Source organism: Gossypium arboreum, chromosome 13 (genome assembly GCF_025698485.1).
Source record: "Gossypium arboreum isolate Shixiya-1 chromosome 13, ASM2569848v2, whole genome shotgun sequence".
Lineage (NCBI taxonomy): Eukaryota > Viridiplantae > Streptophyta > Magnoliopsida > Malvales > Malvaceae > Gossypium > Gossypium arboreum.
In genome coordinates, this window is record NC_069082.1 from 1,556,287 (window position 1) to 1,573,649 (window position 17,363).

Below are 17,363 nucleotides of genomic sequence, written 5' to 3' on the forward strand. Positions count from 1 at the left end.
ATAATGTCATTTCTTTAGTTACATTGATATCAAGTATTTTTTTAGTTTTAAAATGTCACACTAACAAATTAAATGAAAAAATTAACGATGTTAACAATTAAACTTGAATATAAAAATCTAAAAAGTAGAAGGACTAATTCGTATAAATAAAGGTAAATGAACTAAATTTTAAATTTGTAAATAGTACAAGAACCTATGACATAATTAACCTTTTTATTTATGGGATCATATTATAAAAATAATATATTATTGCAGAATTAGGACTCTCTATAACAACCTTTCATAATAGCAATTATCTTTATTATAAAACCTTATTTTTGTTTTTTTATTTTTATTTTTATAACAACTTTTTATCGATAACAACACTCTTTATTACATTAATTTTTATAATAAACTTTTGCCTTAAATTTTAATAAAATTAGTTCCACTCTTAAGAGAAATAAAAATAAAAATATTTTAACTAAGAAATAAAAATAAAAATTTTAGTTAAAATATTATTCTCATAAAATGTTTAAATTCTATGTAAAATTATATTTATTTTATTTTATTAAATGAAATTGTATTTGTAAATTTTATTAAAGATGAAATCTAAATCTCATTAATTAATATTATTATATTTTTAATTTAATTTTTAAAATAATTTAAATTCAAATCTCAAATGTTGTTATATATATCTGAGACATTATTATAAATGTATAGCAATTGTGTATTTACAACATTTAAAATTTTAATAAATAAATAAAATGTTATAAAGAGTGATGATTGTATTAAACTGGTATTAAATATTAAAAAAATTAAAACCTTGTTTTGATCTAAATAACACTTAAGGAGTATTAAATGGTGATAAATTTATGTTAAGTAGATTTAAATAAAGTAGTTAGTACCGTATCGTTGAAAGTAAGGTCTTTTAATTGATCTATTTCGTTTTGTCGTTATTTTTGAAAAATATTTAATATATGTATATAAAAATATTTACAAATATTAAATTATGATACTAATAAACTTAAATATAAAATATTCTTTAATAAGTTTCCTAACAAAATAAACAATCAAAAAACTATTCTATAAATTAAAAATAGGGTCATCCCATATCATGTATAAAACGATTCATAATTCAAAAATCCAAAATAAATAATAAATTTTAAAATTTAATTTAAATTCAAATTTTGGTATCCATTGGTACACCATATTTCGGTTGGTACAAGCAAAATCAATCGGTACATCTTGGTACGGTTGATATTGACTGGAACTTAAAGTTTGTTGTTCTGGTTTACTATCGAATGGAGCATTCTGAAGAGGTATGGGCAGTACCAAAACAGAATGGACTACCATGGTTTCAAGAGTAAATTAGTTGTAATGTTGAGATTGAAGTTTTTGCATTTTTTATATTGTATCGAGTTTCATCATGTGTAAATATAAGAGCGAAACCGGAATTTTTAAGAAGCCAAATTTAAGTTGTAAATTTTTACGAGAGCAAGGATGTAATTTCAAAATTTTAATAGTTTATATCTTTATTATTTTTAAAGAACTAAATCAAATTTTTATCATTTTAAGGGTTAAAGTGTAATTTTACTATTTACTAAATTAAAATATTGGAAAACTTAAAAAATCAAAAGTAAAATTTTTTATTGTAAGAAGATCGAGATCCTGCTAACCCCCAAACGCTGCCCTATGTAAATATTACATGGTGACTTATTTTCTTATTTATTATAAGATTTAAGTCTCATAATGTGTGACATTGATAGATTTGTTTTGGTTTTGAATAAATATATTTCGATTTTCAATTTATTTATGCTTTAAAATAATTTAATTTTAGTTATAATAAATATATTATTTATTTATTTACTTAAATTGAGTTTGTAAACTTAAATTATTATATTTTCTCATAATTAGATGCATTTTTATGGTCTTTGCATTGAAAATAACTTCAAAATATAGGTTAAAATATCTAAGTGCTCCTGTATTATAGAGATTAAATCAAATTAGTTTATTTATTATTAAATAGATCAATTTAGTCCTTATACTATTAAAAAAATCAAATAAATTCAAATTGTAATAAAATTAACATTTAATCTATAAAAATATCTTAAAATTTACTTTTTTTCTCAATTGCATTTCAATTAAAAAATCCATTTACAAAATCATACACACTTTAAAGATCTTAACTTTGATAAATAATAAATAATATTTTTTAAACAGTAAATATTAACTCTATTACAAACTGATCTTATTTGATTCATTTTAAAATACAATAACTAAATCAATTTATTTAATAATAAATGAACTAATTCAATCAGATCCCTATAATAGAAAAATATCTCGACTACATTCACATTAATATGTATTGAAAATGACAATTACTTTATTTATTTTTGCTAATGTTTTTTGGCATCATTGACAATGTGACTACATGGAATTATCAATGTGTGATTTGTTAAACAGCCCCTGCATCCTAGCTTCTTAATAATTCCAAAAATAGAAAGAAAACAAAATGCACCACTTTGAATTTTCAAATATTATACTTTTCTCAGTGACTATAAAGCTATTGACTCAGAATTTTACATTTATTTTATTTGATTTTTATTTTATATTTTATAATTTAAATTGTAAATCTCAATTTTTTTAAGTGAATTAAAAATGTTTAACTTTTACTAAATATTGAAAAAAATCAATCAATCTATTTATATTATTATCTTTTATTATATTTAAGATTTTAATTGAGTTGGTGTCGTTTATCAATTAAGCCTCAATTCAGACATAAATTTACCAAAAGCCTCTTATTTTTACAAAGCAGATGATATTATTTTGAGGTTATTTTTGTATTTTCATATAAAAAAATACTTGCACATTACAAGATTTAAACCCGAAGTGTTATAAAATTTAACAATTATTAAATGGCTTAAACCATAAAATGGTCATTAAACTGTATCATTTTTCCTAATCGATACTTAAACTTTTTTTGTTATAAGTGATGCCTAAATTATACTTTGTTACCTAAGTGATACTTAACTTATATTATGTTATCCAAATTTTCTCAACTGTTAAAAAACTCTTAACTAATTATTTCATGACGCTTAGTAATTTTTAACTAAAAGTTTGAAAAATTAAATATTATTTTATTAAATTTTTTATAAACATATTAATTTATTTTGTTCTTCACTTAAAACTCATCAAAATCCAATTTTCGCAACTAAATCCAAATTTCAATGAGTTTCTTTTTCGCTTTTAACCTCTATTTCGATTCTTTTCTCATCCCGATTCAAAACTTATACATTATTTTTCTTAAAAATAATTTTTATATTCTTTTCTATTCTTGGTATAAAATAATTGATGTTGGGTGAACTTATATAATAATAATAAAAAAGTCAAATAAAGCATGAAATTCTGATTCTAGAAAAAGCTTAGTAGGAAAAAAAAACAGTAAAAAGATTGCAAAGAAAAGTTATCTAACAATTAAAAGAATGCATTAAAAGAAAAGAAAGAATGATGGAAGGAGAGAGCTTAAAAAATTGAAAATTTTAAATTTAATTATATTTTCTTTTTTATAATTTAGTTTAATTATTTTTTCAATTTATAAGTGCCACATCTCATCGAATGATTGGTTAAGAGTATTTTTTTTTAAACGGCTAAGGTAATTTGAGTAATTAAGTGTAGTTTAGATACCACTTTAGGTAAGTTTATATATCACTTGTGATAAAAAAAAAATTAGGTACCTTCTTAGTATGATTTAAGTACCATTTTGTGATTTAAGCCTTAAATTTCACCTACAAAGTGAGTATGACATAATGTAATATATTATTTATCATCAAATTAAACGAACCATTTATTAAAAGGGTAAACTACACCTCACCAAACTATTAATAAAATTACGTTTTGATTACTTAATATAAAAATTATGAAATAGTTCTTGAATTATTCGAAAGTTTTCATTTAAGTTGTTAGACTATTTATAAGTTACGACATATCAATGACTTAAATAAAAGTTTTGAATAGTTTAGTGACTTAAATAAAAATTATTAAATAATAAATAATTAAATTATATTTTTTCGTTTCATAATTAAAATAAAATTTACTCATAATTTAGTAATTAATGACATAATTTACCCAAAATATAAATTATATGGGAAGATGACAAAACATAATAAATGAAAATTCAGAGGTTGAATGGTGAAGAATCCAAATATTACCATTTAAAGTTGGGCGGACCCACCCTGCCTTGGACCGCTCTACCAAACTTTTGTCTTCTTGGGTTCAAATGCGCTACGCGAATCTACTTTTCTTTTGGACGAATTACAAAACTTGCTTCAATTCCAAGGAAAAAAATACAAATTTTTATTTGGACAAAAACCAAAAGGAATCTCCGGCCCGTGAAGTTCTGGTCTGTAAAATTAGCCCAAAGTTATTTTCATTTGGGCCGACATTAGGTTGACCAAATATTACCATTTTTTACAGATTAGGTGGACCAAAAATCGGCTGGGGTTTTGGTCCTGTGAGAGGCAAAAAAATTAGTTGATTTGTAGATTTGATCTAGATTGTCTTAAGAAAGAATTACTGTAGAAATTTTTAATAGAAATTGATATTATTGTTGTGCTCCACTCAATGCTCAGTGGATCATTTCCGTCAGTGTAAAACATCAACAGTAATTGACCTTCATTGTATCTTCAAAATTTATTTTTCAATAACTCTTTTGCATACCAAAATATAAATGGGAACGAATAGAATCTTAAAAAAAAATGGCATTGATACACGCCTTAAAACTTTCATCAATTTCTCATAAATTTATTTTTATCCCTACGCACCAACACCTAAGTTTCAACTTTTACGTTTGGGTGCAAGAGCACTTTTTGACAACACTTTCAACCTTAAAAGTCAAGCGTTTGACATTATTTTTAGGGTCGAAAAGCAACTTTTGAAATTCAATGGTATATGAGTTTCGATTCAATTGTAAAATTATTAAAAACCCGTTCATTTTGTAAAGTAACAAATATTATTTTGAAAATATTTATGTCTTTATATTTTAATAAATCTAAATTCAACATACCATGATTTTTAATATCTCAACTTCAACTTTATACATCAATTTTTATAAATTTATTTCATAAACTTTTTCACCCAAGTAATTAATATATTATAATCTAATATTTATTATTTGAAAAATTACTATTTACATATTCAAGGGAGCCTTTTGCTTTTGGTGGTTGTTCAGTAGTTGATGTCGTCTTTCCTGGAAATCGAAGCAGACAAGAAAGAACAGCGGTTGGGTTGGCAGATTTGTTTTAGAAATATGTCCCGTTGTCGTGATATCAAAGCTGTCAACTGTCAAGTGGGCACTCATGCTTAACAACCTTTGCTTTACCACATGATTTTAAAAGTAAAACCGGTGATGAAATCAGTTAAATCATTAATTTTTAATTTTATTATCAATTTAATTTTAACTAAATGTATAACTCTTTTATTTAAATTATTATATTGATTGATTCTTAGTTAAATCGATCCGATCGACGGATATGATTCCAACAACTATTGTATTTGAAACGGCTTTTTATATAAGAATTAGTTTAAATTTATTCATTTGTTGTTGAATAGATTAATTTAATTTTCTTTTACTAAAATAATTAAATAAGTTCTGATTTTAATAGAATTAATCTTTATTGTTTGAAAAAATATCATTATGGTTTAATACCATCAATATTTTTGGGAATATTATTTGATACACTAATGGTGAAGTTTATTTATTTTTAATTCCGTTAGTGAAGTTAAAATGTTGTCATGTATGCTGATTGAATTTTAGCATGATTGACATGGATACTGTTGCTAATGCAGAAGGACGTGGGTTTGAGTGCGTTGAAACGTATTATCTTTCCATTTAAGGGTTGAAAAGGAGCTATGGATAATTCTAAGCATTGTGTCAAAAAGAACAAATATAATCAAAATCTATAAGGAAATTGTTCAAAAAAAATTCTTTTTCTCAACGATGTTAACTTTTGAGGTAAAATGGGTGACGAAAGTTAAATTTGAGTGCCACATTTGAAAAAAAAAAGTATCATTTTAAGAATACGGAAAAAATTAAGGATTATTTTTTGAATTAAGCCTTTCAATTTTACTAGTAGAAAAGGACCTCACAAATACAAAGACCGATAAGATTAAAACCATCAGCATGTCGCATTGCTGTAGTTGCCCAAACGAACGAGCAGCTTTGAATTTGAGAAGGGAAAAAGCAAAGAAAATGGAGATGCGGGGTATCGATCCCCGTACCTCTCGCATGCTAAGCGAGCGCTCTACCATCTGAGCTACATCCCCTTTTGTTTTTCTTAAATAAGAAATAAGTATATTCAAATTGTATTTTACGATTAACAGTCTTTATTTTCATTGACATCAGATTCTACAAGAAAGAAGTCCAATGCCAAATAAATTAGTATAATATTTCTTCTCTACAATAATTTGTCTTTTCCTTATAAAAATAAAATTGTAGAGAATTTCCGCTTCACTTTCATCATGTTAACTTACTTTTTGTCTCACGTTATAATATTGTTATAGTATTTAATCTCACCACCACAGCTGTTTTTACACTTACCACAAGTAGACACACTGTCTATCCAAACTCACCCTAAATATGTCAACTCATTTTTATTTGATACTTGCTACTTACTTAATTGATGATCCATATCTTAAACTTATATTTTCTCATAGTATTTCAATGTTTTTGGAATTGAACCAATAGTTGAATTGACTAAGCAACATATTTTCGATTTAACAATTATTATGAATTAATAAAATTTCATAAAAAATAGTTATTTAAAAAATATAAAATTCAGTTCAACCAATTCCTACCGACTCGCAGTCAAATTAATTTTTGTCTTGTTTTGAATCAGTGTACCAGCTCCGAGATTGAACTAAAAAAAAACTGAACCTGAAAAGATCCAAACCCGAAATAATCTGACTTGAACCCACCTAAACTCGCCTGGTTGCCACTTCTACAATTAATTTTATGAACTTGATCACATGAATTATAATTAGTTGTACATTTAACGATCCAACTAAATTCTTTCTATACAAGTGTAATGACGTTACACGCATTTGTATTTACCTAATTATGAACGTAAGTGAATGCTTTATAACATTAATTATATAATCATTGATCCGGTTGAATTGAACTATGTATAATGTAATAAAATGAATTATACTATAAATCAGACAATCATTAATTATATGAACATAATTGAATGCATTGTATAATTAGCTCGTTTTTCCTCGTTCATCTCTTCCCCTTTCTCTACGAGTGAAGTATTGGTTAAACAATTAACTTCAACCTTCAATCGAGTTTTATTTAAACTCGACTGAATTAGTCCTTATATTTGTGACAGTTTGATTTTCTCTCAAACTTCTTACATTTAAATGCCTGCAGTTAAATGTTCCAAAAACAAGATTATAATACATTTTTGTGTATTAGGTTAATTAAGTAAATGGAGGAAAGAAAAGAGAAAGAAATTACACATAAAGTAACCAAACATGACATTATTAAAGAAGAAAAAGTGCTTGTATATTAACCTTTATTTCCTCTTGCAAAGTTTCCAACATATGCTTTAATTATACAATTTTGTGTGCTTGGGCTAAGTTTGCTCAATGAGTGATAAAATTTAACATTCTTAGACTCCCTACTCCAATCACCATTAAATCAACAATGGCACAAAATCAAAACTTTTTGATGATCCATATGACTGAAGTAATAATGGAGTCAAAGAAAAAAAAAACACTTAATGGATAACATGAGTTATGTCTATAAGTCACGAGTTAGCAATGATACGTGTGTAAAGGAATTCATTCCATATGTCGGGTAGTCCGGGAAGACACCAATGGATACAATCTGCAAAATTTTCCGGGTCAGATTGTTGTTCTGGTGTCAACATTTTACCTTGACGAATTGTATAGACAGAAGTATGTGCATCTTTTCTGTATTCCGACAGGCTTGTAATGTTAACAAAATGAACCTTAACATTCATATTTTGAGTAATGTTGTTGGCAATGACAAGTAGTCGACGGTCTGTGCCCACATCTAGGTACATTGACTGGTTGAGAATTGGGGTAGTCTCTAAGGCACATTTGATCCCATTTGGATTGTTCCAATCCAAGCTCCTACAAATATATGAACCAATTAAATTAAACTTCGGGTTCAAAGTTAAACGAAGGATAGAAGGAAAACCAGTGATCTATTACTTGATATGAAGAGGAGACATGCTGTTGAAGAAGACGGTGGTTTGATTCGGATTCACATTTTCTTCAACCCATTTAGACCAAGTTTCCAATACTCTCTTATACGCTACTGGACGTTCGATCTCATCGTATTCGGTGTCGCCTCGGTCGAACGATCCTCGTCTGGTACGCACACCCACATCAGATCCATTAAAAAGGAAAAAGAAAAGAAAGAATCAAACATTGATGTTAATGTTTTTTCAACCACTTACAAGACTTTCATAGTGAAAGTGTTCATCCACCAAATGTATGTATTGAAGATCAAGTAGTCCACATCTTTCCAATTCTTGCCATGTTCCTTGATTGATTCAGGCATAATTATACGATCCAAGATGCTGTGTCGTTTTGGGTCATCTGAATTTGATTGAACCAAAAAAGGAGCCCAATAAAACTCCACTGTTGCATTATAGTCCTTCAAAGACAAAAAATAAAAATTGTCTGAAAATCATGAACTATGGAACCAAGTGTTTTGCAAGCTTTGTTCATATGGAAATTTTTTTTACCTCAATTCTGAACACAGATAAAGACCCAGATTTGTTCAAGCTCTTATTTCCAGCAGGGACAACAGATTGAACCAGACAAATCATGGATTCCCATTGGTTCCTGTTTAATGAATCTCCAACAAACATAAGCCTTTTGTTCCTCAACTTCTCAAGGAATAATCTTGGTTTAAACCTAGTAACAGACAAATCACAAAACAAAAACTGTCAGAATCTATCAGTATCTTCAAAAAAAGTGTATAAAGAAATGGTCTTACTTGGGTAAATTACAATCTCTAGGTTGCCATCTCCAATTCTGATACATAGAATCTTTTCTTCCATTCCTCATGCAAGTAACTTGTGCTGTAAGAAACTCACATTCATCTTCTTTATATAAAGGATATGTTTCATTGTCGAAAACCCATTGTCCAGTGAAGAGGTCACAATCTTCTGGAGGTAATTCAACGTCATCATCGTCTTCTTCAACCACTGGTATTTCAATCTTTTGTTGCTGCTCATCATCTTTCACAACAATGGATTCCTCCAAGTCATGATGATGATGATCATCATCTGGTTCCTTTGTTGTTTCTTTCGAGTTCAATGGCAGAACCACATTTTCTGGGTTGTTGGCTTGTTTGGATTGTTGGTCTTGGATTTGGGTAGCTTTAGGGGTTGAAAATGGGAACTCGGCTATGGACTTGACGTCCTCATCGTACATGAAAACCCCAAACAAAAACACTGTGAAAACCACAACAAATATGGGAAGATTGTTGTTGGTTTTGCGTTGCTTCATCGCTCTTCTTTCACTCCAAAGAGTCTTACTTTACAACACGACGTGGTTGCATGAGAAGAATATATAGAGAGGGGAAAAAATATGAAGAAATACACTTGTTAGGAGACCATATAATTAGGTTTATTTCGGGTCAAATTCATGGAAGGTCCTTCTATTATAAGTATTGCTTCAAACTAGTCCATTTACTGGTGCAGTACCTAAATTGATCTACTTACTAATGACTAATTTGAATCATTCCCTATAATAAAAGGACTAATTTGAATCATTCCCTATAATAAAAGGACCTGACAGGTAGTTTCACTGCGTATTTTGTTTAAATAAGGGTTGGTGGTGACAAGGTGTTTTTCTTCAAAATGAAAACTGGTTAGCAAATATTCTGGTGGAGGGAGAGTTGTCTTTCTCAAGTTTTCATATATATATATTTTCTTTTACATTTCTTTTTCAATCAAAACAATCTCCCCCTCAGAAAGAAAGCTCAAAGAGTGATTTCAAAGCTTGTCTTGGTTGGTCTTAATCCAAACTATAAGATACAGACTTTGAATATTGGTAGGTGTGGTGTTGAAAACTATTTTCAGGTAGACCCAAATTTCTCCATTACATACTGATATGGAAGCTTCATCAGACATGGAAACCTGTTGTCTATCCTCCAAAAACTTCAGGTTCTCACCCCCTTGGAATTTGGAACTCAAAATGGTCAACAGCCAACCTAGAGAGGATGGAAGAAAAATGATGTATTCTAATCAGATGGTTTTGAGTGTGATTCTTATGTGGGGTTAGATTAAATGAAGGGCCCTGATGCATTTCAGAATCTGTTTCCGAAGTGGGGTTGGATTAGTTTGCAAATGTTGCAGAAGGTCAAGCGAAAAAAATAATAATCATTCAATCCTTTTCATGAAGAAAGCTTATATCAAATAAAAAAGATGATATAGTACTATTTTTAAGGGTTAATCTATTATTTGGTACGTAAGTTTAGTTTTAATGTTCAATTTAATACTTAAAATTTTTTTATCTCAATTTGGTACTTTAGTTTGGTTTCAATGTTTAATTTGATATTCAAACTAAGTGACATCATGTTACTCGATGAATGTTTGATAAGTGTGCTCTAATAAAAAAACATAGATACTTAATTGGAACAAAAAGAAACTCAAATATCAAATTGAAAAAACTCAGGTACCAAAGTAAATATTGAAGTCAAACTCAGCTATCAAATTGGACGAAAAAAACTTAGGTACCAAATTAAACACTGAAACCAAAATTAGGTACCAAATAGTATATTACCTCTATTTTTATATTATTTTATTACCTTTAACTCTTTGTTACTCTCAGGGTTAATATACTATTTAGTACCTAAGTTTAGCTTCAATATTGAATTTGATACTTGAGTTTCTTTTTATCCCAACTTGATACCCGAATGTGCAATTTGATACTTGAGATTTTTCTTTGGTCTTAATTAAGTAAATGTGTTTTTTTTAATTAGAATACACGTGTCAAATATTCATTGGACTGTTTGATTTGGGAACCAAATTGAACATTAACGCCAAATTCAAACATCAAATTGAATACTAAAACTAAACTCAGGTACCAAATAGTATATTAACTCTTATTCTTATGATAAATACTTGATTTTGAGTTCTCCTATTCACCCTTTAAAAAAATAATTAAAGGAGCAAAATCCAGTAACTTTCTCATTTCAAAGGGTATAACTATAATTTTCCTTTCTTTAAAGTATAATTATGGTAAAATATTTCACCTAATCATCCTTCCAAATGTCAATGTTTTTAGTTGGTGCAATGTTCATAAATCTTCCCAAACCAAAAATTATTGTATATTTAATATTATTTATATATATATATATATACATATATTCTTTTTCCCAACAAATCTTGTATAAATAAATGATATAAAAGTTGTGTGATATTTATTTGTCCACAACCGTGGAAAGATGTTTTATAGGATAATAATTTGATAAAATAACACCTTTAGGTAAATATCACATTGGGTGACAACCACATTATTTTATTGACCATATTTAGTGTAGTTTCAAGATGTTTAATCTTTTTATTTTTGATATAATGTTTAAAATTTTTATAATTTTTCTCGATTCTTAAATAAGAAGATAATAAGCTTCAAAGCACACTCGAACTAAGATGTAATCGAATAAATTAAATATTTTAAAGTATAAAAGTGTTAACAATTTAATTTAATATAATTTATATTTGGGTTTGAGTACTTCACTTCACTCTTTTATGGGGATGGTAGTTTTGAAGAGTGGGCCATCACTTTTATTCCAAGCCAAGGAAGCTATAGAATACAATACCTTACAATTAAAGATTCTTTTTTTGCTTTTGCACTTTGTTTTCAATATTCTTATCTCTAGGGTCCATCTACATCAATTTAGGTATATGTACTTTCTATAATTGATTCAACAATATATTTTCTTACTCAACGTCGTTGTAAACATTAAATAATTTGGATGAATTTTATATGGGTTAATATTTGATTGTATTAATTATGTATACATTATCGATAAATTAGATGATGAATAAACCTATTTAAGGGATGAGGAATCTGTTCGAGTCTAAAAATCTATCTAATATATGGGAAAAAGACCCTTTAAAATTTAAGTGCCAAATCGTGTAAATGAAAGCATTGGATGCAATTATAAGGATTGATCATAAACAAGGATTTACATTCAAAATTTTCTTGCAAGGAGATATGGACTAGTTGTAGCCTACATGCTTGTACAATAAGCTCCCGCAATTGCCTCGACAAAGGACAACTACCAAAGAGATGGTCCCAAGTTTCCTACTCTCCATGCATAGAATACAACCAGGATCAATTTGGTTTTCACTGAAAGCTAGTCTGGTTTAATCAACCAAACAATGAAAGAATGTCTTGGTATAGTAAGGCTTCCCTAGATCAGCTTATGCTAAGGGTCTTTTGCTCTCCTCTATCTAGGCTTATCTTAGGCCTTGCCTGGCCGAAAATTAAAGGCTTAAGCCTCAACATTTTTATCCATAAAGTGGTTGTGCTTGCAAGATACTTCATGCTTTCAACCTATAACGCTCGATCCAAGCCACCCGTAGTGAACCTGCTTTGATCCAGAAAAACCATAAATTCATTAGAATACAAACATTATTCTAGAGAATTAGATCCTTCACTCTAATAATCCCTTTACACTTTGGATAACACATTCCTTCTTAACTCACTTTGGCCTCTTAGTTGAACCTGTTTGAATCTAGTGCCCTAAATATAATCTTTTAATTTTTTTAATAGATTGATTTAATAAAATTTCAGACATTAATATTATTTGTATTTGTCCTAAACGATTTTTGTACGCAAAATAAAATGTAAGCAAATATTAACTCAATGATTACTTAATGTTTAACTTATACTAAGTTATAGGATGTGATCATATCATAATGCTAAAATAACAAAAATTCATTGATGACAGATCAGTATACAACTTCTACATGACATAAATTTATTTACAATAGTGGAATTCGTTGCTCGATTAAGGGTAAATGATATTCTCTCTTTAGCATTATATGATAGATAGAAAACCCATGTGGCCACGGGTCATTTGCCTAAAATGAATGATTTAATTACTATTTGTTAGTAATTAACTTTTTCATGATGAAAGATATAACGGTTACCATGAGATAAAATAGGATCATATTGGTGAACTGATTTAACCTCAAAGAGATTAAGGATATGACATGAGGGTAACACACTTATGACAAAATCATTAGGCAAGCTTCTATTTAATTGTTTTCGTAATGATATATAATGAGGAAAAGTTCAATCACGGTACTTTAATGGAATGAGCCCATGGTTAAACAATGTTGTAAGTAATAGACGAAGAGTCGAAACTTAATAACAAATTATTTGAGCACAAATTATATATGTCCAGTCGGTCTCTCTACTAGCTTAACAAAACCTAAAATAGATTGCATGTAGAACTAATATTATGACATGAATGAAAATGATGGTTAAGAAAAATAAATCACATGTATCACTTTCATCATTGAATGCATTTTCTCAATAAGTACAAACAATGAATTAGAGATTAAATCAATTTCTTCAAACTATTATTTAATTGATTGAAATTAAATAATTGAAATTTGAAATGAAAAATCATAGTTTTATTGAACCGGGAAATTAGAAATATTTCCTCATAAATTCTAGTACGCTAACGTCATCATGATTTTAATAAAATTAGAATTGGATTACAAAAATAATTTAATTGTGGGAAATTGAAAAATTGGTTATTGGGTTAATTAAATTGTATAAATTGGTTAAATCCAAATAATACATATAAGTGTACCCAATAAGCCCATCTACATAATAGGGATGACAAATCCTAGTCCCAAAAAGGGTAGTGTCACCACCCTTAGTGTTTCCTAAGCATAAAACAGTTCGATTAACAGTTAAAAGTTTAAAAAATTCGATTAATACTAACTTAGTTAAATGTTAAAACAACCCTAATAATAACAACTTATACCATATAATGATAAAATACAAAACAAAATTACACTACTATTTCATTGACAAAAATTCAATTATTTATAAATATAAAAGAAATATATATATATTTCTTAAATTACTCATACATCTCTTTAAATCCCAACTGATCAAATTGAAAAATATTACTTTTTAAACACACTCGAATCCACAATTTTCAAATTGTTATAACAACAGTACTAAAATTGAGAAAAAAAAATCATTAAATGCGATATCTATCAAGTGGATCATTAAAGAGGTAACATTCATTATAAACTCTCCATGCATAGTCTTCGAAGGAAAATGAATTAAACAATCTCTTTTCTTGCTCTTCCTTACTTCCACAAACTTGACTTTCATCATCGTCGTCGCCAGTTCCCTCTTCACCGACGACCTTTGGAAGCAAAGGTGTAACTCTACTATTACATGGAAGCGTCACTAATAGTGACATTGATACGAAACGAGACTTGTTTCCGTCGCCTAAACATGCCATTGGTCTTCCTCGCACTTTGCTAAGTTTCCCGTTGCTCCATACCTGTCAATACATATACTGAATTTTAGATTTACCAGCTTACAAAATTCATAAAGAAAAACTATCATTAATTTAATCCTGCGATCGATTCTCGATTCAACCGCTCTAATCCAAATTGATCCTAACATTTAATTCATACATAAGGAAGCTCTAAACATAAATCACTATTTTATTTTGACATGTATAGATTAGTTACTAATTTTTTTTTATCAAACACTCGATTAGTACGGGTTTCAACCATATTATTTATCAAGAAATTTTCTAATAATTTAGCCTAATCTGAAAAATTAATTTAGAAATTGAGATTGGAAAAGAAATTAAATTTATGAGTTGATAATGATAGTTGTAAATTGCCAAAAAGGAAGATATAAAAGTTAGGCAAATATTAATTAAAAATTAATACTAATAAATGAATTAAGGGTGAAATAAAAGTTACTTGAGCAATGTCACCAAGAGTGACCATGATTGAGTCCACTTGGGGCGAAACCGAAACCGAACCCGAATCCTTCAACAAGGAATATTTTTGACACCTGATTTGGTATTGCAACCCGATCACATACGGGTAAAACCCGCCCGATGGTTTATCATGGTCCCCATGTAAACCCTCTGATATCCACATCAATGAACGAAACCGGGTCGGATCCTCTCCTATCGAGTTATCAAACCCCATTGCATCTGCCAACTTATCAATGATCTTCAAACCCAGTTTCTCTAAAGCCCGTGTGAACTCTCTTAGAGAAGTCAATGATAAATCGGCTGTTGTCTCAGTTGAACACTCAGTATCCAAGCAAAAGGACTCACCCTTTCCATCCCCATCTTCTTCTTCCTCGTCATCGTCATCAGCATCAAAGCCTAAAGGCCAGTTTTTAGGGAAACACGATTCTTTTTGGTCTCTGGTGAGTTCAAAGAGAGACAGAGACTCAGTCTCGGCTGAGTTAGCGAGTTGGGATGGTATGTCATGGTTTGTGAGTTGGAGGAAGCCGAGTTCTGAACCGGAGGAGACAAGTAGATGATTAAAGTTAGGGTCAGAGAAAGAGAGGGTAGGAAGAGCACGAGAGGTGGCGGATGTGGAGGAGCGGCGTTTAGGGAGGGAAAGAGTAGGAGGGAGGCGGTGGAGGAGATTGGAGAGTGCATCTGCGGCGGCGGATGACGTGACAGTGTGATGGTTGGGTTGGGCGGAAGGGGTTGGCGGTGGGGCTGCGGTGGCGCCGTACAAGTTTGGCAGGTGTTGATGTTGCTTGTGAGTTGAAAATGCCATGGACATGGAAAGATAAAATGGACCCTTAGCTGTATACTATAATATGTATATATCAGAAATATAAAGGTTGTTGAAAATATATAGTAAAGTGGGTGTGTCACACGTGTGTATGTATTATTTTTTCTTACGTGTGGACTAATTAAAATCAAATCTTTGATTTTTAATTTAATTATTTCAAAGATTTATATTTGATTCTTTAAAAAAAATTATATTTGATACATTAATACCGTATAATTCTATGTACGGTTAATGAATAAGATTACATAAAATCACCATGAAAGTTTCTGCATTAGGAGTCAGATTGCATTTTGTCTATTTCACTCAAAAAATGGACAAATTAATCTTTATACATTATATCAAAGAGCAACTTGGTCGTTTCTATTAAAAATTTCATCCATTTCTATTGTTAAAAACTAGTGTGATTGATGGAGTAACCAAACAGTTACACATAGCGTGTCACATGTACCTCATATTGAATTATAAATACTAGTTTTAATAGTAAAAAACGGGTGAAATTTTTAACAGAGTCCAATTTGCTCTTTTATCTAATGTAGAAGAACTAATTTATCCACTTCTTGAGTAGAAGAGATAAAATACAATCCACCTCCTAATATAATAACATTCATGATACTTTTATCGAATTTATTTATTTTTATAAATTTTACACTATCTTTTCTTAAATATAATAATTAAAAAAATAAAATATCAAAACAATTAATTTTAAAGAAAGCTTGTTTAACTGGTCGTGCTTTCTTATCAACTATGTAGAAAATATGCCCAATTGAACGCGCTCTCATACTCTCTCTTCAAAAAACGGTTATTTTCTTAAATTAAAAAAAGCGATCTATTTAATCAATTAAAATTTTTTTGACATATTAAATTAATTTAATCAAAATTTTTATTAAAATTATTTTAAAGAAAATCTATACCCGTGACTTATTCCTCTACATCGTATAATTGCTTTTCTTTTCACACGTGCCATCATTCCAGCAGGATATTTTTTAGGAGATAACTTTTATTTAGGTATATAGATCTTTGAAGATTGAAGATTTTTATAATTTGCGTATAATATTTTCTACAATATTTGCATAATCAAATTAGATTGGTTATATTAAAAATTTATTTGAAAACAAAATTAAATTTAAAAATCAGCTGAACTAATTTTATCTATATTTTTATTTTTATAGATTTTTAATATTTTATTTAATCGAACTGAACGAATCAATCGAATCAATTTAACTCTTTCAATATATAATGGTTTTTTAACATTGTCCATATGCTTAAATAAAGGAAAATTTAAGTCTACATTAAGAAGAAACAATAACCTTAACTTGTTTTGTAAAAAAGTATATATTAAATGTGTATACATTTTTTTGTTGTCAAAGATTGGTGCAAGACTACTTTAGGTTATACAAGCATGAATTGAGGAAATGGAAAATTACTTTAGCTTTGATTTTAATATCAAGTTTATCTGTAATAGTTAAATCAGTTTAGTCAAAAATATGTTATCAATTTCTATTCCTTTCGAAGTTTAAATTTTACTCATGA

General features: G+C 28.6%; 2 protein-coding genes and 1 non-coding gene across 3 annotated transcripts; all 3 read right to left on the reverse strand.

Moving 5' to 3' along the window:
* Nucleotides 1-6,227: 6,227 nt before the first annotated feature.
* Nucleotides 6,228-6,300, reverse strand: TRNAA-AGC (transfer RNA alanine (anticodon AGC)). The gene has a single exon. It is a non-coding gene; the product is annotated as a tRNA-Ala (tRNA).
* Nucleotides 6,301-7,515: 1,215 nt separating this feature from the next.
* LOC108463130 (xylan O-acetyltransferase 1-like) lies at nucleotides 7,516-9,721 on the reverse strand. The gene is made up of 5 exons (XM_017763078.2): nucleotides 9,008-9,721; nucleotides 8,754-8,925; nucleotides 8,463-8,662; nucleotides 8,215-8,373; nucleotides 7,516-8,133 (listed from the first exon to the last, which is right to left on the reverse strand). The coding sequence occupies exons 1-5, from the start codon at nucleotides 9,520-9,522 to the stop codon at nucleotides 7,785-7,787; spliced, it is 1,395 nt and encodes a 464-aa protein (XP_017618567.1). The 5' UTR covers nucleotides 9,523-9,721; the 3' UTR covers nucleotides 7,516-7,784.
* A 4,343-nt stretch (nucleotides 9,722-14,064) lies between these two features.
* Nucleotides 14,065-15,894, reverse strand: LOC108461807 (uncharacterized). Its single transcript, XM_017761747.2, has 2 exons — nucleotides 14,994-15,894; nucleotides 14,065-14,560 (listed from the first exon to the last, which is right to left on the reverse strand). Exons 1-2 carry the CDS (start codon nucleotides 15,819-15,821, stop codon nucleotides 14,249-14,251), a joined length of 1,140 nt encoding a protein of 379 aa, XP_017617236.2. The 5' UTR covers nucleotides 15,822-15,894; the 3' UTR covers nucleotides 14,065-14,248.
* Nucleotides 15,895-17,363: the final 1,469 nt, after the last annotated feature.